The 26,047-nt window shown below is 36.5% G+C and overlaps 1 protein-coding gene across 2 annotated transcripts in view; it reads left to right on the top strand.

Annotated features, from left to right (window-relative positions):
• SKIC3 (SKI3 subunit of superkiller complex) overlaps positions 1-17,908 on the top strand; it is a 97,829-nt gene extending 79,921 nt beyond the window's left edge. For both annotated transcript variants that reach the window (XM_003822763.5, XM_063604380.1), the window contains 4 exons: positions 3,358-3,510; positions 11,879-12,009; positions 13,801-13,924; positions 17,121-17,908. In XM_003822763.5, coding sequence (XP_003822811.3) covers positions 3,358-3,510; positions 11,879-12,009; positions 13,801-13,924; positions 17,121-17,195 — 483 coding nt within the window. In that variant the 3' untranslated portion in view covers positions 17,196-17,908. The remainder of the gene's footprint in view (positions 1-3,357; positions 3,511-11,878; positions 12,010-13,800; positions 13,925-17,120) is intronic.
• The last annotated feature ends 8,139 nt before the right edge of the window (positions 17,909-26,047 follow it).

The following is a 26,047-nucleotide window of genomic DNA, read 5'->3' on the forward strand; positions in this document are numbered from 1 at the left end:
CCTGCTTTAGATAATTTGAAAAAATTATCTGGCATAAAATTACTGGATTATGAAAACTAAGCCTCCCTTTTACTGTAATTCTTTTTTCCCCTTTCTTAGAGTAAGTTTTCTGTATGAGATTTAGGATTTAAGATCAACATCTAGTTGACCTCAGAACATCTAGCTGACCTTAGATACTTAATCAACAACTAGATGTTGTTGATTTCATATTCATTATCAAAGGGAGAAATACATTGTCAAACTAAAAGGGAAAAATTGAAGGATAAATTATGTCATAAGTGTATTAGTCTATTTTCACACTGCTGATAAAGACACTCGAGACTGGGCAATTTACAGAAGAAAGAGGTTTAATGGACTTACAGTTCTCTGTGGCTGGGGAGGCCTTACAATCATGATGGAAGGAGGAAGGCACGTCTCACATGGTGGCAGACAAGAGAGAGAGCTTGTGCAGGGAAACTCCCCTTTTTAAAACTATCAGATCTTGTGAGACTTATTCGCTATCATGAGAACAGCACAGGAAAGACCTCCCCTCATGATTCAATTACCTTCTACCAGATCCCTCCCATAACACATGTGAATTCAAGATGAGATTTGGGTGGGGACACAGCCAAACCATATCAGTAAGTAAAGTCTTAAGAGACTGCATGTGTGTGTGTATGTGTGTGTTTTCTTTTATATTATGATATAATTCACAAGGAATAAAGTGTAAAAATCTTAAAAGTACTACTCTATATATGACATACCTGTTTAACACCTCCCATATCAAGATACAGAACAGTTCTAGCAACCCAACTGCTTCCCCTAGGCCTCTGTCAGTTGATCTTCTTGCTTGACTCCCCCCACCCCAAAACAAGGAAATCCTCTATTCTGACTTCTATTTAGTTTTTCCTGTTTTTGAACTTCATATCAATGGAGTAGTACTCTTTTGTATCTGGTTACTTTCACTCAACAGGATGTCTGTGAGATTCATTTGGTGGTTTCATGTAGCCATAATTTTTTTCATTTCATTTTATGAACATACGATAATATTTATTCATTTTATTGTTGATGGGCATTTGGGTGTTTCCAGGTTTTGTCTAGCATGAATAATGCTGCTGTGACCATTCTTGGTAATGCTTTTTGGTGGGACATAGGGTATATGTATGGTTAATTTAGTAGATCCTGCCAAAGAGTTATCTAAAATGGTTATACCAGTTTACACTTGCACCAGCAGTGCATGAGCATTCCAGGTGCTGATATTGCTAGATTGTTGTGTTTTTCCCCCATTTTGGTGAATATGTAGGTAATAATATATTGTAGTGATTTTAACTTGTGTTTACCTGATATCTAATGACATCAAACAACTTTTCGTATGCTTATTGAGCCTTTGGATATCCTCTGTGTAAAGTGCTTTGCATAATTTTTAATGGACTTTTCATTTTTTACTTACTGAATTATTGGAATTTATTATATTTCCTGAATCTGAGCACATTTTTTGATATTTTTATTGAAAATATTTTCTTACACCTATGGCTGCCTTTATTAATGTTATTTTTTGATGAATAGTTCTTAATTCTAATGAAGTCTGATTATGGTTAATGCTTTATTGGGATATTCTATTTAAGAACTTTTTGCTTACTCTAGGTTCATGAAGTTTTTTTTAATATTTTGTTTTAGAAATTTTATTGTTTTACTTTTCATGTTTAGGTCTATAATTTATCCTGGATTAATCTTTGTGAATATTGCAGGAGTTAAGGTTTATTTTTACCCGTAATTAACATAGTACCAATCTTTGAAAAGACTATTCAGTCCCCATTGAATTACAGTGATGCCTTTGTCATAAATCAGCTGTGTATATATGGGTCTTCAGGCCTCCTTATTTTCCATTGGTCTATTTTTTAATCTTTTGTTTTTTATTCTTGAGTATAGCTTTATAATTAGTCTGAATATGTGGTAACATTAAAACCTCCAACTTTTTGTTCTCCTTCAAGTTTGTCTTAGGTCTTTTGCATTTCCAAATGCAGTAGTCCTACCTTATCTGCAGGGGAGATGTCCCAACACCCTTAGTAGATGCCTGAAACCGCAAATAGTAATGAACTATACACACACACACACACACACACACACACACACACACACACAATGTTTTTTCCTATACATACATATATACCTATGATAAAGTTTAATTTATAAATTAGGCACAATAAGAGATTAACAACAATAACTAATAATAAAAGTTATAGCACTATATTATAATAAAAGTTATATGAATGTGGTCTCCCTCTTTCTCTCAGAGTATTTTATTGTGTTGTACCACAGGTAACTGAAACCACAGTTAAGGAGAGGGTCTACTGTAAATTGTTAATTCTCACCCAACAAAGCTCTGCTGGGATCTTAATTGAGATTGTTTAGAATCTACAGTTTAATTTGGGGACAATTGACAAAGTAATACTCTACTGAATATTTTCTGTCCACAAATGTGGTATATTCCTCTATTTAATTTAGTTTGAAATTTCTCACAGCATTGTTTTGCAATTTTCAACCTAGAGGTCTTTTATACTTTTGTGTTAAATTTATTCTAGGTATTTGGTATTTTTTGTTGTTGTTCTATTTTGTGTGTGTGTTTAAATCATCTCCAAACATTTGAAAATTCAGTTGATTTTTATACGTTGACTTTCCAGCACCTTGCTAAATTCACTTATTCTTTGAAAGGTTTTGGATTTTGTATATAGTTATGCCCCTTTTACTTTTTTCTTCCCAATATTTACATATTAAGGTTTTTTGTTGATTTGTTTGTTTTGCTTTATTGTACTGTCTGGAACCTTTAATACAATGTCAAAAGTGGTGATAAGTAAACATTCTTGTCTTCTTCTTACCTCAGGTAGAAAGCATTGACTATTTCATTACTAAATATGGTGTTTGCTATAGGTTTTTATAAATATCCTTATCAGATTAAGAAGATTCTACTTTGAATATGCTAAGAGAGTTTTTTCTTAAAAAATAATGGGTCTTGAATTTTATTAAAACTTTTTTAATGGCATCTATTAATCTTTTTCTTTATTCTGTTAATGTGGTAGATTACATTGATTTTCATATATTAAGCCAACTTTGCATTCTTAGAATAAGCCCTAGTTGATCATTATATATTATTGTTTTTATATATTGCTGGAGTCAATTTGCTAATAGGCAGCTGTTGTTAAAAGAATTGGCAATATGACAGCCCTTTTTTGACCTGTAATTGTTTTTTGGGCACAGAACTTACCAATAACTAAAAACATTTTTACTACGACAAAGTTTATTGAATTTGTTGGAAGTAGGGGTAACAGACTGCATAGTGAACTAAAATCCTTTGCCTCCTTCTCCTTTTTTGTTTCTTAGTGGCTGGCACATGTGTATCAGTCCCAAGGAATGATGAGAGCTGCAGAGATGTGTTACAGAAAGAGTCTACAAGTGGCATCCCAACAGGGCAGTTGGAGTGGGAAGCTCTCAAGTCTGTTGAAACTAGCACTACTTGCATTAAAAGTCTGTATGGTAAGATCATGTTATAATTATGATCATGAAAAATTGATTTTTTATCTTTCTTTGACGTGAAGGCTTTTTACATAGTAATATTCAATTGAAGTCCTGTTGTTTCATTGTCTTCTAGTGTGGCTTCTTGATACACTTTGTATTTTGGGTTTGTGATGGACATAGAGCAACATAAATCTATAGACTACAGCAGAATATTGTCGACGTTTGGGGAAAAAAGATTACAGTTTTAAAAGTTGAATTATATTAGGATATACATTTTTGTTTCTTGGTGAAACAAATTGTATTAGAAGTAAATTTAACTACTCAACTGTGACAAAAATGTTAATAGTGAACATTTCAGTCATTCTCATTTCAATTCAACATTCTCTAAGAGGGATTTCTAGTAACTTATGACCTAACAAGCTATTTTCTGATACCAATTTACGTATATGAATCTGAAAGTTTTACGTGCTGGTAGGGAAAATTTGTCAAGATACATGTTTAAGTGGGAGTGAGGGCAAACTGCAGAACAGGATGTATGATATAATTCTAATGGAGTGTTCATATATGTGGTATGAATTTTTAAGAATGTATATCTCTAAATACACCATGTATGTTTGTGCATATGCTTAAAGCACGAAGATATAATTATATGGAAACATATATAAGAAATATAATGGCAGTTATTTGGAGAAAGAGACTGGGGGTTTTAAAGGATGGTAGAGGAGAATTTTTCATTTTATATCTTTTGATAGTGTTTGGATTTTTTTGTCGTTTCCTTATTATTTTGTAATTAAAAGTTAAATTGTTATTCTTTTGGTTTTACATGGTTAGAAGAAATTATCCTAGACAGCCCCAAAGTAACTCTTGTTTTTACCATAGTAATCCATGAGAATGTTAGTTATTCACTTTAACTAGGCATTTGACAATGAAATGTAGAATTAGGCCTTTTTTTTGCTTTGGTGCCATTACTGTAGAGCACATTTAAGAGATTCTTATGTCAGGGGCTATTTCTGTTCATTTTTGCTTCCTTGCTATGTCAGTCTGCCTTGTGCATAGGGGGTTCTCTATAAATGGTTTTGAGTGAATGGACAAATAATAATAATGTGGCCAACTAATTGTAGTTCACTATTTTGTTTTGTTTGCCCCATATTTGTATATAACAAAGGTCTTTATGGCCTTGGTAACTGGTGAGCCACAGAAGTTGCACATAGTACCTATAACATGCCCTTCAATTTGTGAACTGGAGAAGTAGACACTCTTTTAGCGTAACTTATTAGTTGTTACTTTTCAGTATTATTTATTGATTTTTGTTAATGCTGGGAAATTAAATCTGACCTGGAATAGAACAAATTAATAATAGTTTTAACAATAGCAAACTATAGCACTTAGTCTGTGCTAGGTTCTGTTATAAGTGCTTTATTCTTATTAACTTATTTAATAATCACAATAATCCTATTTGACAGATGAAGAAATTAGCTTGCAGTTCAGTAATACCCATGTATACCTGTCCCCCCAAATCCCCCACCCCACCTTTACCTGTACTACACCACCGAAGTATTTTCTCTAAGAGCCCATGTTCTGGTTCTGCCATTTACTACCTGTGAAACCTTCAGCCAGTTAAACTGTTTAAAGCCCTTAGTAGTGGAGATCAGAATATCTATTTTACCTTCTTGTGGCATTGTTTGAATAATGAAGGAATGTTTACACATGCCTTTGTAAACCTTAAAGTGCTATCAATCCAATTTGTTCTTGAAAAAACATTTGACATCCAATAATTATAAAGGAATAAAAGGTATGCCATATTTCTATGGTAAACAGCCGGCAGTATGGGGAGGATGGATATATTAAAATAAGACATTTATAAAAGTCTTTATTTGAAAGTTTTATTATATGTGATAATATGTGATCTGGATGTAAAATTGACAGGTTGGCTAAGATACTAGATAATCAGATTCCAAAGTGAGATATCAGATCAAGATAGATTGCTGTAGCATATAGAATCCTCCAGTATAACCTGAACTCAGCCTTGAGCCATGGGACATTCCAGTGCCCCCAGGGCTGCGGCATTCAACTCAGGAGTACAGAGCTGAGATCTGTGGCTGGCACTTGAGTTGGGGAGGAGCCCCTACCCTCAAGAGCTAAGAGGGGTGCGATGCATGGGTTACTGGGCAAGGACAAGAGTGGGGCATGCCTCCCTTTGCAGGGCCAGTCCAGAAAAGTTTTGGCATATCTCCCTGTCATAGTCCCTGCACAAGGGGACCCCAATGTGGGCATGGAGTGAATGATCAGAGGGGGCTTCCCCTAAGGCCCTGGAGCAGAGCTGGTGAGGGGGTCCTTTCTATCCTGTCCCCGCCATCACCACTGAAGAGCATGCCTATGAATGTGAAGAAGTACAGAAGAGCCATATGGCTAAGTGTTAGCCTAGTTACCCACTGTTACTCTTCTGCACTATCTATCTACTGGATTGCAGCCCAAACTACAACACCAAAAATTATCTTGCTAATGTATACGCCTGTGAAACCAAGTGCAAGAATTCACCTTCACATAAAGATCCTGTACAGAGCCCTGGCTCTTTGGAAGCATCCAGAAATAAGCCAACTGACTGTACTCAATTTATACCACAGTTAAAGGAACACCAACTGTATTTGTCTGTTGCATTGCTATAAAGAAATACCTGAGATAGGGTCATTTATAAACAGAAGAGTTTTAATTGGCTCATAGTTCCACAGGCTGTACAGTAACCATAGCGGCTTCTGCTTCTGGGGAGACCTCAGGAAACTTACAATCATGGTGGAAGGCAAAGGGGAAGCAGGCACATCTTACATGGTCAGAGCAGGAGCAAGAGAGAGAGGGGGGATGTACCATAAACTTTTGAAAACCAGATCTCTTGAGAACTCACTCAGTGTATAGTACCAAGGGGGAATGGTGCTAAACCATTCATGAGAACTCCGCCTCCATGATCCAATCACCTCCCACCAGGCCCCACTTCCAACATTGGGGATTACAGTTCAACGTGAGATTTGGGCTGGGACACAGATCCAAGCCATATCACCAACCTTCCCAGATGAGAAAGAATCAGCACAAGAACTCTGGCAATTCAAGCAGCCAGATTGTCCCTGTACCTCCAAATGTAGCCTACTGGTTCCCCAGCAATGGTCCTTAACCAATCTGAAGTGACTGAAATGGCAGACATAGAATTCAGAATCTGGATGGCAAGGAAGCTTGTCAAGATTTGGGGGAAAGTTGTAACCCAATCCAAGGAATCCAGTAAAATAATCCAAGAGTTGAAATGTGAAATAGTCATCCTAAGAAAGAACCAAACTGCACTTCCAGAGCTGAAAAATTCACTACAAGAATTTCATAATACAATTGGAAGCGTTAAAAGAAGAATACATCAAGCTGAGGAAAGAATTTCAGAGCTCACAAAGTGGTTCTTTTAATCAATTCAGTCAGACAAAAATAATGAAAAGCGAATGTTTTAAAATGAACAAAACCTCTGAGAAATATGGGATTATGTAAAGAGACCAAATCTACAACTCATTGGCATTCCTGAGAGAGGATGAGGAACTTGGAAAATGTATATTAGTCCACAAAAATTTTCCTAAATTTGCTAAAGAGGTTGACATAGAAATCCAAGAAATACAGAAAACCCCAGCTATGTACTGTACAAGAAGATCATCCCCAGGGCACATAGCATGAGATTTACCAAGGTCAATGCAAAAGAAGAAGAAGTCTTAAAGGCAGCTAGAGAGGAGGGTCAAATTACATACAGAGGAATCCCATCAGGCTAGCAGCAGACCTCTCTGCAGAAATGTTATGAGCTAGAAGCAGAAGAGTTTGGCACCTATTTTCAGCATCCTTTTTTTCTTTTTTCTTTTCTTTATTTTCTTGTTTTGAAGCATCCTTAATGAAAAGAAATTCTGACCAAGAATTTCATATCCCACGAAACTAAACTAAATAAGTGAAGGGCAAGCAAATACTGAGGGAATTCATTGGTACTAGTACAAAAACAGACACATCGACCAATGGAATAGAATAGAAAACTCAGAAATAAAGCTGTACACCTACAACCATCTGATCTTTGACAAGGCTGACAAAAAGAAGCAATGGAGAAAGGACTCCCCTATTCAATAAATTGCATTGGGTCAACTGGCTAGTCATTTGCAGAAGAATGAAATTAGACCCTTACCTTTCAGCATATATACACACTAACTCAAGATGGATTAAAGATTTAAATGCAAGACCTCAAACTATTAAAATTCTAAAAGAAAACCTAGGAAATACCTTTTTTGACATCAGCCTTGGCAAAGAATTTTTTGGCTAAGCCTCCAAAAGCAGTTGCAAGAAAAACAAAAACTGACAAGTGGGACCTAATTAAAGAGCTTCTGCACAGCAAAAGAAACTATGTACAGAGTAAACAGACAACCTACAGTATAGGAAATAAATATTCACAAACTATGCATCTGACAAAGGTCTAATATCCAGAATCAATAAGGAACGTAAATCAGCAAGCAAGAAACATAACCCCATTAACAAACAGTTAAAGGACATTAACAAACACTTCTCAAAAGAAGACATATAAGTGGCCAACAAACATATGAAAAAATGCTCATCCCTATTAATCATCAGAGAAATGCAAATAAAAACCACGCTGAAACACCATTTCACACCAGTCAGAATGGCTATTGTTAAAAAGTCAAAAAATAACAGGCTGGATGTGGTGGCTTATGCCTGTAATCCCAGCACTTTGGGAGACCAAAGCGGGTGGATCACTTGAGCCCAGGAGTTCAAGACCAGCCTGGACAACTTGGCAAAACCCCATCTCTACAGAAAAAATTAGCCAGGCGTAGTGGCATGCACCTGTAGTCCCAGCTACTCGGGAGGCTGAAGTGGGAGAATCACCTGAGCTTGGGAGGTTGGGACTGCAGTGAGCTGAGATCTTGCCTTCTCACTCTCTCCTGGGCCACAGAGCTTGAGACCCTGTCTCAAACAACAAACAATAACAACAGAAATAACAGGTGCTGGTGAAGCTTCAGAGAAAAGGGAATGCTTAAATGCTTATATACTGTTGCTGGAGATGTAAATTAGTTCAGCCACTGTGGAAAGCAGTTTGTAGATATCTCAACTTAAAGCTACCATTTGACCCAGCAATCCTATTACTGAGTATACACTCAAAGGAAAATAGATCATCATACCATGAAGACACATGCATTCATGTGTTTATCACCGCACTATTCACAATGCAGAGACATGGAATCAACCTCGGTGCCATATGGTGGATTAGATAAAGAAAATGTGGTACATATACACCATGGAAATACTATACAGCCATAAAAAAAAGAACGAAATCATGTCCCTTGCAGCAACATGGATGGAACTGAAGGCCATAATTCTAAGTGAATTAACACAGGGACAGAAAATCAAATACTGCATGTTCTCACTTGTAAGTGGGAGCTAAACATTGAGCACACGTGAACATAAACATGGGAACAACAGACACTGTGGACCACTGAGGGTGAAGGAGTGGGACAGGGATTGATAAACTACCTGTTGGGTATTATGCTCCCTAACTGGGTGCAATATACCCATGGAGCAAACCTGCACGTGTATCCTCTGTATCTGAAGTTAAACTTAAAAAAAAAAAAAAAAAAAAAAAAGGCATCAGGAGAGTGGAGTTAGAGAAGGATTTGTGAAGACATTTCTTTGGAGAGGGCTGTTGCCTCACCCATTTTCCCCCTGGCATGTTTCTACAGACAGATACACACAAAGTTGAGGAAGAGGGTCCTATCAGAGAGAGGGAGGCTTCAATCTGTGTCCTCCGGGGTCCTGGAAGCATGTGTCTAGAAGCATATAAACAGGTATCTAACATGTTTCAGAGACGGTGGCACTCAGTCTTAGGTGTTAGGACAGAGAAGAGGAGAGTTGCTAGCGTTTTAGAAAGTGATCCCATGTTTCTGGGAGAGAATGGTCAACAGTAGATTAATCCCAAGGGTAGGCAGGAGTATCTCCTTGTGCTATAGGGAGGAAGGAATGAAGGAGAGTTGCTACAGACAGAATTAGCAACACTCTCAGAGTTTGTTAGATCCAGAAATGAGCAATGCCAGTGGTGAGAGTGGGTTGGTGTAGGAGTTATCCTAGATCCTGTTCACTAAGGCCACCTAGAGGGATGATGGGATGTCAGCAGAAAGGAATCTGAAGTTTCCACATTGCTAGAGGATGTGGAGAGAGTGAGAAGAATAGAATACATTTGCTAGATTAGTGGAACTGCAGATGAGCAGGGCTGGCTTCATGGGCTTGCAGCCTCTGCAGTTACACAGGGCATCATACTTGATTTAATGTTCTGTAGTTGCTATCTTGAAACTCTTCGTAATTTTTAAACAAAGGGCCCTACACTTTATTTTGCACTGGGCCCCACAGCTTATGTTGCTGGGCCTGCAGATGAGAGACTACCCATGAAGTTGGGAGTCTCTGCTAAAGCCAGGTTGAGAAAAAGAGCTTTAAGTATCTGTCAACCCTGGAGAGCTTGGCACCACCTTACAATGGCACCAGTTAAATGCAAATTTCCAGTATTTCAGTAGGGTCCTGAAGCTGCAATTAGCCACAGGAGTTGGGAGTACTAGGGAAAAGGAACCAGCCACCCGCTACTGCCTGTAACCATACTCTAGCCTGGGAGCTGAGGGGAATTGGGGCGGGGCAGGGAAGTATGTGCAAATATTACTTTTCAGCAAAGACTGAAGTGTTGAAAAAAAAAAGAGGACATTCTAATTGAGACTGTATTTGTGGATGAATGTAAGAAAAATGGAATAAGACTCATGGGGCCTAATGTAATTTACATCCAGGGACACAGAAAAAGTATCTCTCAAATAAATGTTGAACAGGTAGTGGGAAAAGAAAACAGAAGTGCATTCTGATCACTTTGTTTAATATGCCAGGTATATATAGTAACTTTCTCCTTATAAAGTCATCTTTGGGCTAACTTTACAGAGTGTTTTATATGATTTCATAGAATTTAGAGAGTATATTATTAAAAGCATCCAGTGAGAGTCTTATGTTACTGGTTTTTAATAAGATGTTAAGAATAATTGTATTAGAATGTGCTTCGCCTTACTTTCTTTGTCAGATGTACCCAAAGTAGCCACTATTTATAGAAGATGCATCATAACCACTATTGTCTATTTTCACATTCATTATAGCTTCCTCTTACTTGATTATACAAATTGCTATTGCCTATACTGCACTTAGAGATAATTGCTCTAATTTTTGTTATATAATTTAGTGTTTGAAATAGACTATATATATTGACTCACTATATTGACTTTATTAAAATACATATTTTAGATACTTGTGGTTATGAAATCTTTGTCAAAATTTGAGATTTTTTTAAATGAAACTTTTTAATGCATTTTTTTCTCTTTACATAATTCAGTAAAGTGTTCATCACTTTAGTTTGTTACTGTTTCTTCAGAAATACTTACCTTTGTTATTTCTGAGTCAGTACCTAATATGAGAATAAAGCTTGTAACCCAAGTAATATATAGATACATTAATATCTTAGCCATAAAGTAAAATTGTTAAAAAGTTTTTAGTACTGATTACTTTGATTTAATACTTTTATCTCTGATCTGTTTTGTACTTTTTTATATTGGGAGTTTATTAAAATACTTTATTTCAGCCTTTCCTCTCTCCTTAGATGATTTTTGAAATGTAGAACTCTATATTTATCACTACCAGTTAAAGAATCAATTATGTTAAATTTAGTTTTGTATATTTGGTAGACACAAGACTGATAGATTTTATTCACCTATGTAGTATAATAGTGCATTTTCTTTAAACGAATATTTTAGTGTTTTTTAAATATCTCCTCTTTGAAAACCTCCTTTATCCCAGTCTACGCCATTTTGTAGCTCCTTTAGAGCAGGGATCAGATCTTAAATCTCTTTGTAGTAATTATACTCTTTATATTATTTATATGGTGACTTGCTCAAATAGGTACTCAATAAGAATTGAATTGTTGGCCGGGCGCGGTGGCTCACGCCTGTAATCCCAGCACTTTGGGAGGCCGAGGTGGGCGGATCACGAGGTCAGGAGATCGAGACCATCCTGGCTAACATGGTGAAACCCCATCTCTACTAAAAATACAAAAAAATTAGCTGGGCGTGGTGGCGGGTGCCTGTAGTCCCAGCTACTCCGGAGGCTGAGGCAGGAGAATGGCGGGAACCTGGGAGGCGGAGCTTGCTGTGAGCCGAGATCGCGCCACTGCACTCCAGGCTGGGTGACAGAGCAAGCCTCCATCTCAAAAAAAAAAAAAAAAAAAGGAATTGAATTGCATACTTTTCAAATAAATATGCCAAATCTTTGAGTTAATATTTGTCTTATATTTTTATAGGCTAACATTTCCAATGATCACTGGCCATCTTTGGTTCAAGAGGCTACAACTGAGGCCTTGAAGCTTTGCTTTTGTCCACTGGCTGTTCTTTTACAAGCTTTGTTACAATTCAAACGCAAAATGGGGGCAAGGTATGAAGAATCTTCATCTTTTTCTTATTAAATGCTTCTTCACTTTAAATCTTTCTAGGAAATAATCAAGGAAAGATTATAAACTTTAAAGTTTGTAACAGACCGATTTAACAAACTTTGGGGGGTATTTATATATCTGTATCTACTTTGGAAGAACTGGTTCCAGAAATCCAGTAAGGGAGAAACAAAGCCTTATATTTGTTTAAAAAGGCAATTTGATACATATTTATAGGGCATGAGGGGTTTGGCATGATAGCATTTCCAGTGAAGAAGGTCTTGGAGTTTTTGTTCTTCACTGTGTTAGGAGGCACCAACAGTGTGATGTGGGTTCTAGAAACAAACAAAACCAAAAGACCCCAATACAAGGCTACATTATCAGTTCTTGCTATTGTAATAAGCTATGAAAAAAGTAATAAATATTGAAAAGGCAGAGACATGTTGTTTATAAATGATGTGGTTTCCTATCTAGAAAATCCGAAAGCTGCTCTGATTAAAATACAAAAATTCTATAGCAATGTTTATGTTGGAAGAAGTGTACTTAAATTTGAAGAAAATTATTTAAAGATCATATGGGTAAAAAATACAGGCAAGAATACTTTAATATTTTGAAAATATCTAGTTCTAATATATACTACATATAATACAAAGCATCTGTAAGTAAAGCAGTGATTGAGGAGCAAACATCACTGGAACAGAATAGGTATGGTAGAAATGGAGGTTAGTACATACAAATATGTAGCAAAAGACACATCACAAAATAGGGATGGTGGAAGATTAAGACCATATGGCTGATTAGCAGCTCCAGCACTATTTATTAACATTTATTTATTTGGGGCCATTTTTATGTGTGACTAATTTCACTAAGAAATGTTTTAGGCTATAATTTAAACTTCCTAATGAACTACTTCTGCTCATGCTCAGTGTTGGTAACTTAGAGAGTACTATCTCCCCTTCACCCTCTACCCCAATAATCTTTGTTAACACCTCCCATAATTTTTATTGCCTTCAAAACGTAGCCCAAATAAAAATGCAGTCTAAGAAAAATAACAACGTGCTTACTATGTGATCCCTCTGCAAAAGCATCTTCAAGACAAGTTATTTAGTTCCTGCTTCAAACTAATTGCTGCTTAGAAGATCTTTCTGTTTAGCAGTTCTGAATATACTAATGGTTTATGTTGTTTTTAGCAGTACAGAAGTTTTGGAGTCATAGATGTTAGTAAATTAGGAAAGAAAAAATTAGAACACAGCTGTAAATCAGCCTGTTATTACATGGGTTTACATTATCATACACATCCTTGAAAACATATGCTAAAAGCCTGATATGATATACATAGTCTGTAATGTAGATGTTGAATATTTCTTGTTCCACTCTTTATCACCCTTGCATTATTTAGTGACTTATTTAGTTTCTGCCTACTTTTCAAAAAGATTGGAGGTAGAGCACTCAAAGTAGATTATAAAATAGCGACTGTCTCTCTATTCTCTTTGGAATGAGAATAACTTGGAATAATTTACTTCTCTGCCATATGGGAATAATAACTACCTACCTAATAAGGTTGTGAACATTAAATACAGCCATATGTATAAACATTTAGCATGGTACCTAATGCATGATAAACACTCAATAGATATTAACCATTATTACCTTTATTGTTATCTGAATTAAAAAATCATAATCAGACACCACATCTGCAAAAATATGAGAAAGATAATGTGTGTGTGAGATTAGTATGGGAAATATCTTATGGTAATTTGCATGCTTTGGACTAAATGTAAATTTTTTTTTTCCAGAGAGACACGGCGTCTTTTGGAAAGAGTGGTATATCAGCCTGGGTATCCCAAATCTATTGCGTCAACCGCACGTTGGTACCTACTGAGACACTTATATGCCAAAGATGACTATGAGCTTATTGATGTAAGGCATTGATTTTATTTAAAATGTTTGAGGCACTGATTTTACTTAAAATGTTTTATCTTTGATCTAAGGGTTTTTGTTCAAAGTTATTGTTCAAAGTTACTTCACTTTTATGATTGAATTTTTAAAAACTGAGTGTGTAATTTTTTGGCTAATAAAAGACTACAATGTCTACTGTTACATCTGTTGAAAATGAGAAATATTTATGCACATGGTTTAAAGGTTAAATATACAGTTTGTATCTTACCATGGGTTAGTTATGACATTCTCCTTTCGATATTAGAACATCAAAAGCTGAGGCTCTTTGGCATAAATAACAGAACTGTTAAAACCTGTGTTTAAAAAAAGTTTAATGTTGATTTAACCTGTATATGTACAAGATGCCTTTATATGGGGAAACTATACAGGTTGAGCATCCCTAATCTAAAAATCCAAAGTCTGAAATGCTCCAAAATCTGACACTTTTTGAGTACCAACAACCTTGGGGTCGTGATCAGTTGTGAAGCATGTTGTAAGTAATTAGATACTAACCAGAGGTGACAAATGGTTTTACTTTTTTATTTTCAGTAATAAAATATAACAGATTCATGGATATTTTTATATATCTCTCTATTAATGCATTCCTATAAGCTTTTTTAAGTGAAAGAGAAGGGTAGAATTTTAAGGAGCTTGTCTAATTGCAGGACTTTATCTTTGAACCAATGAGAACATCACAAGTTTAAAAGTCATCCATTAAATGTACTGAGGTTTGTAAAAAGTTGCGAACTGCTGATCTAAAGCCCTTACCTAGTGAAGTTTATAACAATACAAATATATGACCATCTAAACCCAACCTAAAGCAGTATCAAAAATCAACATTTTCTTTCCCTTTTTTGGCCAGAAGGGAACGACTTAACTACACTTTCTTTCATATTATTTATTTACCGTTGTTATTTCTTTATAAATTGATGGATAAAATATTTTGTCCAGTTTTTTATAAACATTGGATTATTTTATAGTAAGGAAGCAAAGAAAAAGCCGTAAGAATGAAGCAATGAATCAAGACTTTTTCCCAAAGCGACATTTGTTTAAAACTATAGTTATTCATTCCTTTTCTTTTTTAAAGAAAGGACTCTAAAGAAGTTGAAGGTTTTAACTGTATTTAAGCAAGAAGCAAGGCTAAGTAAAAATGGCCAGCTGGTAAACCAAAGGAGAGAATGTCCATGCATGAATTGTCACTGGTCTTGTATTAACATCACAATGATTATACTATTTTTGCCTGCCTATATTTCTCTTTTCCTGAAACCAGGATATGATATACCCCTTATAGTCTTTTTACCCCAGAGTTTCTCATCTTCAGAGATCTCAACTCAACCTACTGAGATTGTGGAATGCACAATTTTTTCTTAGGTGTGGGTTGAGGGTGGGTACTGTCCTGTGCAATGTTGGATGTTTGGCAGCATCCTTGGTCTGCTAGGTGTTAGTTGTATTTTTGCAGCCATTGCAGTGGAGGCAAATAGGCAGATAGGATGGAGTTAGAAGTAACAGAATCCTAATGGAATGTTCGTATTATCTTTAAAAAAATGGTTTGCCTTATTCTTGCCTTTACTATAAAATACATGTGATAGTTTCTACTCTACTTCTCATGGTATGGCTCTGGCATCTAAATATATAAATATATATGTATCCAAAATTATTTTGAATAATGTAGAGAATATACAAATGTATTGGGTTAAAATTTTCATAGCTTTAGCCAACAATTTTAAAAACACAATGAAAATCACTGAAAAGCTTTTTCGGTACCTACAGCATTTTGAAATACTGTTTGCCTTTTGGTGAAACGTAAAAGTTGAAAGAAATAGTAAAGAAAACAATGCTTGGAGAAAGGCATTGTAATCAACATATTCCAAATCAAAAAGGTGGAACATATATGAATGTTGGGAGACAGTTCGCCATGGATCTCTTGCATTTCTAAATATCCTGTGAGCAGGAGGCCTGATTACTCTTTGTTCTAGTCTGTCTTTTCAAAGATATTCGTATAGTGAACATCCTTGGAAGACAGAGATAGTATCTCCCTCCAGAACAAAGGGTAGATATTCCTGTCCATTATAAAAGATTAAGCATCCTAGGCTTAGGGTTCCCTTCTTGTAATGCAACCGACTGCATATGTGGGAAACTATATCAGTCCATCCACGTCACAGGCTGAGAGGACAAGAAGAACAGAGGCAAATATGTTGATGCTCATGCTGTTTGCCATACCTTGAATAATGAAGACTTTTCTCTGTGACCTAAAAATCCTGTATCTTCTGGCAGTATCTATGGAACTGTGGCAGGCTAACTTGTTAGCTTCCAAATAGAGGAGAATCTCAGACCCTTCACAGTGCTTGACAATGAACAACCAAAAAATGTTTTAGTATAAAGGATCAGCTGAAATTGAATCTTCTAGTTTGTGAAATAGGTAAAATCATGGAAAAGTTATTGATAAAGCCTAGAACCTATAGCCTAGATCCTGAGCTGTGGTTTCAAAGAGGAGCAATTTCATTTGAACAGTTCTATGCATAAAGTAGTCTTTTTGAGTAAGGGTTTAGAGGTGACAGTATTATTAACAAAGCCAACAAACAAAACCTTTAATTTTATGCAGTGCTAATAACGATAGCAATCAGGCTGGGCGCAGTGCCTCACGCCTGTAATCCCAGTACTTTCGGAGACCAAGGCCAGCAGATTACTTGAGGTCAGAAGTTTGAGACCAGCCTCTGGCCAACATGGTGAAACCCCATCTCTACTAAAAATACAAAAATTAGCCAGGTGTGGTGGTGGGCGCCTGTAATCCCAGCTGCTTGGAAGGCTGAGGTGGGAGAATCTCTCAAACCCAGGAGGTGGAGGTTGCAGTGAGCCGCCAAGATCAGACGATTACACTCCAGCCTGGGTGACAGAGCAAGACTCCGTCTAAAAAAAAAAAAAAAAAAAAAAAAAAGCAATCAGAATGTTGGCATCTCTACTAATTTGAATGAATTGTGCATCTCTCTGATGTTAGCTTCGTTTAAACAATTTATATCTGCAAAAGTGACTGAAAGATTGCACAGAGTCACTTTTCCTAGTGTAGTTTGATGTTGCCTTTTCAAGACTGCCGCCCTTGGATTACTTGGCTTCAATGAATCAAAATATAGATATTGTTAATAAACAAAATACTAACGTTCCTGTATGTGATTTCCCATAGGTGCTGGTAAACAATGCCAAAACTCATGGAGATACAAGAGCATTGGAACTGAATCAGAGATTGTCCTCACAATAACATTGGATTATTTTATAGTAAGGAAGCAAAGAAAAAGCTGTAAGAATGAAGCAATGAATCAAGACTTCTACCCAAAGCAACATTTTTTTAAACTATATTTATTCCTTTTCTAAAGGAATCTAGAGAAGTTGAAGTTTTTAAGTTAGGAATGCAATTTTCTGTTAACTCCAAACCTGATTTTAATCTGAAAAAAAAAAAATTTAATTTGGGAAAACCAGAATGAAAGGAAAACCATTATTGCCTTGGTTGCTTAACATTATTTGTAAACCATTATTTTCTGCATCTTGCATGGTGCACAATAGAATATCTTTTACTGTAATCCCTTACAATAAAGCCTTAATAGCCATTTTCTATGTAATATGCAAAAGTAGATTAGCACAATGCACAATTTTCTTTTGTTAAAAATCAAACTCAAAGATTTAATTCCTCCTATGAATTCTAAAGTTCGGCAAACCAACTCATCATAAAATCCAAATAATCTTGTAACCTATTTATCTAGTGATTCATCTCCGATTCTGTTGAAAAAGCATAATATAAATGTTGATGAGTCTAGACTCTAATGGGTATGTTTATATAATTCCAAACACTCAGGTGTGTGAATGCATTTAAAAACATTAATGGAAAATAATGCTGATAATATTTAATTGATCATGCAATTCCTTCAATTATGATGGAAAGACTTGAACTTTCTGAAATAAAACAAAAATACAGCATCTTGTTTTCTTTATAGTGTCAATATCAGACATAATTTCTAAATTTCAAATTTTAAAACTTGAAAGCACAGTTATCTATTTTTTTAAGCTCTTTACATATTTGAAAAAACTGTCACTTTGGATTTGTGGTTTTAAAAATATTTTCAGACACATATTTATTGTACAGAAAATATGTGGTTACGTGATTTATGTATGTGGCTTTTCTAAACCAGCAGCATCAGGATGTTACTTTTTAAGATAATATAAATTGATAATATCCTATAGTTAAGTTGTACTTCAGAGGTTAATAATTGAACTGAATTTTCATCTGGTGTTTCCCAAATCTGGCTGAACATTATAATCATTCATACCTATGCAATCAGAATCTTTAAGGATGGGGACAGGCCTAGGACTCTGCATTTTAAAGGTATGCCGAAGAAATCCTAATGTTTATTCAGATTTTCAAACTACTATATTACTCCAATGATGATTCTTCCCTTTATTTCTTCAGCAAGGTTCAACACGTGCCATTCTCTGCTCATTTCTTCCTTATCTTCATAGCTGTCAAACTGATTCAGTAATTTTAACAACCTGGTCCACAGACTTAGCCACAGATGCACTTCAAAAGGCTGCCTGCATAGCCCTCATCTCCATGCCATTTCCTCAGGAAAACACTTCAGCTTTTTCTTCCAGAATGGGTTGGCTCCATCTACCTAAATGCTTTGTATTCAGGTTCTTGCCCTCCATCTGTTTTCTGGAGCGTCACTTGCTTCACAAGATTACCCTTTGCTTCGGGACCATAATCAAAGGGTAACCTTTTGACTTTTTTGCCAAATTCTGCCTTCCAGGGACCTCAAACCCAGGTTTTTCTAGACTGGAGGGTTGGAAAAACACCTGAGTTGATACTGTCTCAGGTCATTCTTTTTTGCATTTATGTGCACACATTCTCCCTTAACTTTCGTTGCCTTCTCAAATTGCCACCCAGTTACCGTGAGCCTCAGATCATTTCTGCTCACATAATTTTTATGGAGCTTACTTTGTGCCAGAGCTAGGCTAAGTGTTCTTAACATTGTCATTTAATACTAATTAATAAAGGTGAATGGTGTTAAACTACATGCCTAAAGCAAAGGAAATTCACGAATCAGTGTTATCAGATTCCAGAAACTCTAAAACAGTGGCCAGAATGTCTTTTGGGCGTTTAAAGTTTTGTTGTTTTTTTTTTAAGACGGAGTTTCGCTCTTGTTGCTCAGGCTGGAGTGCAATGGTGCAGTCTCAGCTCACCGCAGTCTCCGCCTCCTGGGTTCAAGTGATTCTCCTGCTTCAGCCTCCTGAGTAGCTAGGATTACAGCCATTCACCACCACACCCAGCTAATTTTTTTGTATTTTTAGTAGAGACAGGGTTTCTCCATGTTGATCAGGCTGGTCTCGAACTCCCGACCTCAGGCGATCCGCCTGCCTTGGCCTCCCAAAGTTCTGGGATTACAGGCGTGAGCCACCACGCCCAGCTTTATACATAAGTTTAATTAGAGAAATTAGATTAAAAATTATTTCCTGAAGTACCAATATTTAATATTCATATTAGTATTTCTTTTGTTATATTTTGTTTGAGAATTGTAGTGAATTTTCTATTTTTATCCATTTTTTATTATTGATTAATTAGATGTTTATACACTAGTTTGGCATCTGATAATTTCCTATGGGAAAAACATGTTTCAGCTTCCAAGTAAACTTTTGGAACATAATCTGTTTGGGGTCACTTGTCATTTTTCATGAAGTGTCCCTTTTAATTTCTGGTCAGGAAAAAACAATCTAAAATCCTGTGCTGTCTTTTCACTTTATGAAAAGGAGCTATTAAACTTCCTTTAGTTTAGAATTCTCTACAGAATAGGATTAGATAGAAATACTCATACATTAAGGGAGTTAAAAGATGTGGTTATTTAAAACAGTATAAAACATTAGGTAAATATTTACTAGTTTGTAATGTATGAATATGAAGGTATACATATTTGGTTGCTGCATAAAAAGTTTGATACCTCCTTTGGGAAAGTTTTATAAAAATACAAAAATGAAGCCTATTTTGGAGTATGAGTGAATGTGGCTTGCAGATCCCTTTTTGTCTTGGCACATTAAAAAATGTAGAAACTTTGTTTTGACAAGGTTGACCCTTGTGTCTCTACAGGTCTTCCTTTCACTCACTTTAGTTGTTAATGGCTAGAAAATGTCTCAGGCTGCCATGCTGCTTGTTGTAAGGTATAGCACTCAGCTGCTGGTTATAACTTGACCCTCAGTTTCCAGGAGAGGTTTTTTTGTTTTGTTTCTATTTTTGTACATTAAAAAGGTACATTTATGTATTATATACAGGTACAATAATTTTTCCACATGTGTTTTTAAAGACTTTTTATACAGATGAAATGAAAGTCCAAAAACTCCCTCATTTAGAGTATGTGCCTCATTTTTGGTTTAGAAAATGTAGTTAGTCACATAAGATCTATTGTAACTCCAGACCATTCATGGTGTCTAGCTGTCCCTATGCTACGATAGTGGGTTTTTCGTTCTTTTGGATTAGAAACTTTTTGAATAGCAATATTTTAAATCCTGGTATGCCTAAATAAACACCCTTACAACCATAATATTTTTATAAATGCTAAACTATCTTTAGACCTCAAAATGTTTTGAAGTAGGAAAATAAAGGTGAGTATCTCTTTAACAAGAGCTATTATGAAACATTTGAAATATTTGTTCTTATTAATTATAAACTTAGAATTGAAAACACCTGTTTGTTTTAGGGAAGGGAAATGGCGCCAACAGAATGATGATCGAAGTTGGAGTATGCACCAAAACAAGGGTTGGATTTCATATTATATCACTGGACTGTTGAAATAATTGTCATGTCATGAGGGTTCGAGTCAGTATAAAAAAGTTTATTTGGGCTTCATTTTTCACCATATACTTTCCCTGTATGTAATGCTTACTATAAAAACATATTTAAATTACATTAATTTTTGGGGGGATAAGGTGGGTATGAAAAAAATGCTTATCTTGCAGCTTTTTCTTATAGTAAGCAGAATAATGGCCCACAAAGATATTCATGCCCTAATTCCCAGTTTGTGAAGATGTGGCAAAAGGAATGTAGTTGTTCCTTTGTATAATAGCTAATGTATGAACTACTCTCACCCAACACGCTACTTACAACACAGTATCACCAACACCATTTTTAAGTACTTCACTCTAATTCTCTTTAAAATAAACCACATTAAATTATACTCACAAAACTTAAGTGGTATGTTTCAAGCTGAGTTTCAATATTGAATGGGTATGAGACTAGATAAGTCTTGGCCTTTAGTGTTTATTTGAATTTGTAAAATAGGCCTTGAGCTAGGTTTCTAATGGCAACATTCTGTTCTTCTAAGACCACCAATGTTTTCCAAGTCAGAAGTGAGCTGAAACAAAATACTGAAATAAACTGCTTGGTGCAGCACCTGTGAAGCAGCAACCCTGGTTTCCATTGAACAGTGGGACCCCCTGTGCTTGAAGCCCTTCTTAGGGTAGAACCCCTTTGCCAAGAAGCCTATACGGTAGAAACAGATGCGTAAACAGGTCTTGGTTCTTGGTGCTAAGACTATGAGAAGGAAAGTTGTTCTACGCTCAGAGACTATTTTAGTGGAAGCCAACATCTATGAATGGCTGAAAGTAATTACATGTGCCTGCTACATGCCAAATAGGTTATACTTTTTTTTTTTTTTTTAATTGAGACGGAGTCTCGCTCTGTCGCCCAGGCTGGAGTGCAGTGGCGCAACCGTGGCTCACTGCAAGCTCCGCCTCCCGGGTTCACGCCATTCTCCTACCGCAGCCTCTCCGAGTAGCTGGGACTACAGGCCCCGCCACCACGCCCGGCTAATTTTTTGTATTTTTATTAGAGACGGGGTTTCACCGTGATCTCGATCTCCTGACCTCGTGATCCGCCCGCCTCGGCCTCCCAAAGTGCTGGGATTACAAGCGTGAGCCACCGCTTATGGAAAGACTAGCCACATTAAATACAACATTTGCATTGTTTTATTATCTGACTCCCAGGTGACAAATAACTTGAGTTTCTAAGACCCTGCCTTTTTAATGCTATTTCCTTCCCTTTGATCATATAAAATACGGTTATTAATCTTCAGAGAAGAAATCCTACATACTTTAGTATCAAGCAACCAAGAGTGTTTCTGGAAAATATCTATATACTAGTGGTTTAAAAGTTCTTACCTTAATTTGTTCAATATAATAGATAAAGAAAGGGAGAATACTGTACAAATAGTCTTTATATACACCCTAGCTTCAGAAGTTTGGAAATTAGCCTGTGAAGAAGTTAAGCACTATGAAGAAGTTAAGTGGTATGGAATAAAAGACAACTACAGGTTTGGTCTTCGCAGAGTGAGTTATGTGTTTTCTTGCCTATACACATTCCTGGCAGTGCAAATTTCTCTTGTGTTGGGGACACAAGTGTCTCTGGGCACAGGAGAAAAGCCAGATGGAGCAGAAGGTTTTTCGTGTGGAAAGAAGGAGGAGTTTAGGCAGAGAGAAAAAGCATTGCTGAGAAGGCAAATTTATATTGTTATAAGCAGCTTCTATTAGGTGGAGATAAATATATTTCTGAATTGCCTGAGACCAGCCTTCCTGTGCCTCAGAACAAGTGTTATGCATATGGTTGGAAGGTTTTTCTAAGAAATAGATTCAGAATAAAGAATCAACTCACTGTGCCCAGATTTACATAAACAGTGGTGAATAATTTGTAAATATTGGGAAATATATAGGCAGCATAAAGTTTTTGTGTCAAGTAGCTTCTAAGAAAGCCCAAATAAGATCTAGTATTGCAAAGGATCTTGATACTGCACCAGCCCACCCTTTGCTTCAGGAAAGGAGCTTTTTGTGCTTATGAGGTAGTAATCATTACCCACCAGGGCTTCAGCAACTGGGGATAGATTGAATGCCCACCATGTGCCAAGCTCTATCGCCTCATTTAATTTTCACTTTTTTTAAATAGTGGCTATTATCCTTATTTTACAGACCAAAAAACTTTTATAAAGAAGTCTCAGAGAGATTATCTTTTCTAAAATTATCTGTATTCTTAGGCAAGCAGAATCTGGCCCCAAAGATAGTTTCCAATACTGTTGTCAAATGTTGTTAATGATTGCTGTCAACTCAAAGAAATGTACAAAAGTTGAGGTGTGTATCTTTGAGTCTGACTCAGTTATCCTACAAACCTGTATTCAGATGCTGCCATTTACCTTTTGGTACTATCTGAATTCTAGGAGGAAACTTAGGAAGAAGGGAACCTCCTCCCGAGGATTAACTTTGCAAATTTAAGCCTATGTAATGATAGAGAATAGAATACTCCACTCTTGTTACATTTTGAAGTTGATATAAGCCGGCTGAAGTGAGCTTATTGTTTCATTTAATCATTTAATCCTTGATAACATCACAAATGCCGCCCCTTGGTTTTCTCTTTGGCTTTTTCTAACCTGTCTTCCCAGAGTTCAACTTTCTTTTGGCCATCCCATGTTAAGGTACAAAGGACCTTACTTTTTTTTTCTTTATCAACTAATCCCCGCAGAGAAGATAGTTGGTAAAATCTCATGGGTGTGTATATGTTCATTCATTCATTCTTTTCTTTCTTCCTCTACCTATCCATCCATCCATCCTGCATTTTTTGAATATTTAATGTTGGTATTATGAATACTTCGAAGCTGTTAAGTGTAAGTGATAGAATTTTGGCCTAGAGACTACACGGATTCTTTAGTATAAGAGTCATTTTGGGTTGTAGGGGAGGGGGTTTGTCCAGTACCATGTAGGCCCCACTCCATTTGAAGTCTATCCCTGAATGTTTGCCTTATGAACACAGTGCATTACTTTTTTGTAGAAGGATCTACTAGATGAGTACTAATGGCTTTTACCTGGCTGTAATGGCTATTGGGTTTGCTTTGATGGCCAGGACTTTTGGAGGAAACATCCTTCACTGGACATTAGCATCAGCATCTTGTGCACCTCCAGTCAATGCCCATAATGTTGTTTCAGCTGTTAGCCTCCTTCTCCAGAGACAATTGAAAGAAATGCTTTTAAAATAGAGGAATAGTTCCGCATTATAGTTTGTTCCAGGAGAAATCTATATTTTGTACTTCCCTCTGCTTTTGTCCATTGCTAGAATTATTGCAAGCCAAGGTATTTCTTCTCATACATAGTAAAAAAATCTTTTTTAAGCTCAAGTATTTTTAGATACTAATCTGAATCAGAGTTGTATGCCAGTGCACCATGGAACTTGTCTTTCTTTTCCCATAAAGATAAAAAGCTCTGTTTACTTGTATTAATACCATTTATCAAGTACAGTGCCTGTTATGTATCAGACACTAGTATTAGATGGTTTACATATATTTAGAGAAACAGTGTAGCATAATGTTTAAGAACAAGTTCTCTGCTCTTGTGAGTTCAAATCCTTGTTCTATCTTTTACTGGCAATATGACCTTAAATAAGTTATCTAACCTCTCTGTGCCTCGGTAATAGGCATCTGGTAGATTAAATGCATTAATCTATGGAAAGTACTTTGAGCCATCTCTAATATCTGATGATAGCTCAATAAATGTTTTTTCTAATGCCTCAGTAGCCTACAAGATAGGCTTTCCCATTTTAAGATAAGGAAATTGAGATTCTGAAATTAAGGAATATATCCAAAGTCACACTGCTAATGATTGGTGGCACTGGGTTTAAACTCTGGCTTGTTAGGCCACAAGACCCTTCAAGACTTCTCAGCATAGAAGTTTGGGTTATTTTTCTCTCTTCTCAGTGCATCTTTTGAGACTGTTGAAGAAGACCTGGTTTATGACGTAGTGCTGAGTTCATCAATGATTTCTGATTTGTAAACATCACATTTGTATTTGTAAATATCTTCTGAAAGGAAGTAGCAAAACTCTACAAAAGAACAGAGAGTTACGGAAATTTAGTCTATGGAGTCACATTTTTATAACTGTATATCAAGGGAACGATTTGACATAATATTAAACCCTTAACACAAGTGTGTGTAACTCTAATCTGAAGAGGGAAATGCCTAATTAGGTAGAGGCCAAAACAGCCTAATGTTTTTCCTGGCAACCATCCTTCCTCTCTCAGGGAGGGCTCCCCACCCTCTCTGCATTGGAGAAGATGCAGCATATTTATTTTATGGCATGGAAGGAGACTCAAGAAAGCATTTGTAACTATTCTTCACTGTGTTGCATAATACACCTTGTCAAGTTTACACTGTAGGTTGGGGTCCTCTTTGATAAATGGAAAACTAATGGTGGGTCTTGAAGTAATACTAGTAGAACTCCAAGTTGATTACTGACACCGTCTGCCAGCAGGAACTCCCAAGGAACACTGAAACCTTCAAATGATTACACTCCCTCTCCTACTTTACTGCTGCATGTCTCCCCATACTCGCCCAGGACTCTTCTGCTGTTCCTTCAGTGTTAGGTGTCTTCAGTGTTAGGTTGTTCTTGGTCTCTAATTCTCAACTGTAGTCTTCATGTCCCCAACCCCTATCCCACCTAACCAAGGCAATGCCTTCCTCCCCAGTAATTCCAGTAACCATTTCTCTGCTGGTGACTTCCAAAGCTAAATCCCCAGTTCAGATCTTTCTCTCATGCTCCAGGCCCAGCTCTCTCACTAACCACTGGACATCTCCATTTGGATGTCCCATAGATGCCTCAAAATCAATTAGTTTAAAACATCTCATTATCCCCTCTCTGCTGTATTATTTCCCTCCTTTCCCACCCAAATTTGCTTCCCACACCGCATCTAAAGTATTCTCTACACTGCAGCCAGAGGGATCTTTCTATAAAATGAAAATCTGTCACTCTCCTATTTAAGATCTTTTAAAGGCTACTCTGGATCCTTAAGATAAAGCCCAAGTTTCTCAATATGAGTTACAAAGCCTTTTGTGATTAGACACCCCACTTTCCCTAACTTCTCCAGCCTTCTCTCTCACTACTCACCTCCCCTAACACACAGCATAGGCTCTGACCTACACTTATTGAGCTTCTTGCAATTTCTGGCATATATCCCCATTCTCTTTTGGCCTCCAGGCCTTTGCTCAGGCTGATCAATCTGCCTTAGCCCTCACCTCTACCAATCAAGCCTCTTTACCTTGA

Source organism: Pan paniscus, chromosome 4 (assembly GCF_029289425.2).
Source record: "Pan paniscus chromosome 4, NHGRI_mPanPan1-v2.0_pri, whole genome shotgun sequence".
Lineage (NCBI taxonomy): Eukaryota > Metazoa > Chordata > Mammalia > Primates > Hominidae > Pan > Pan paniscus.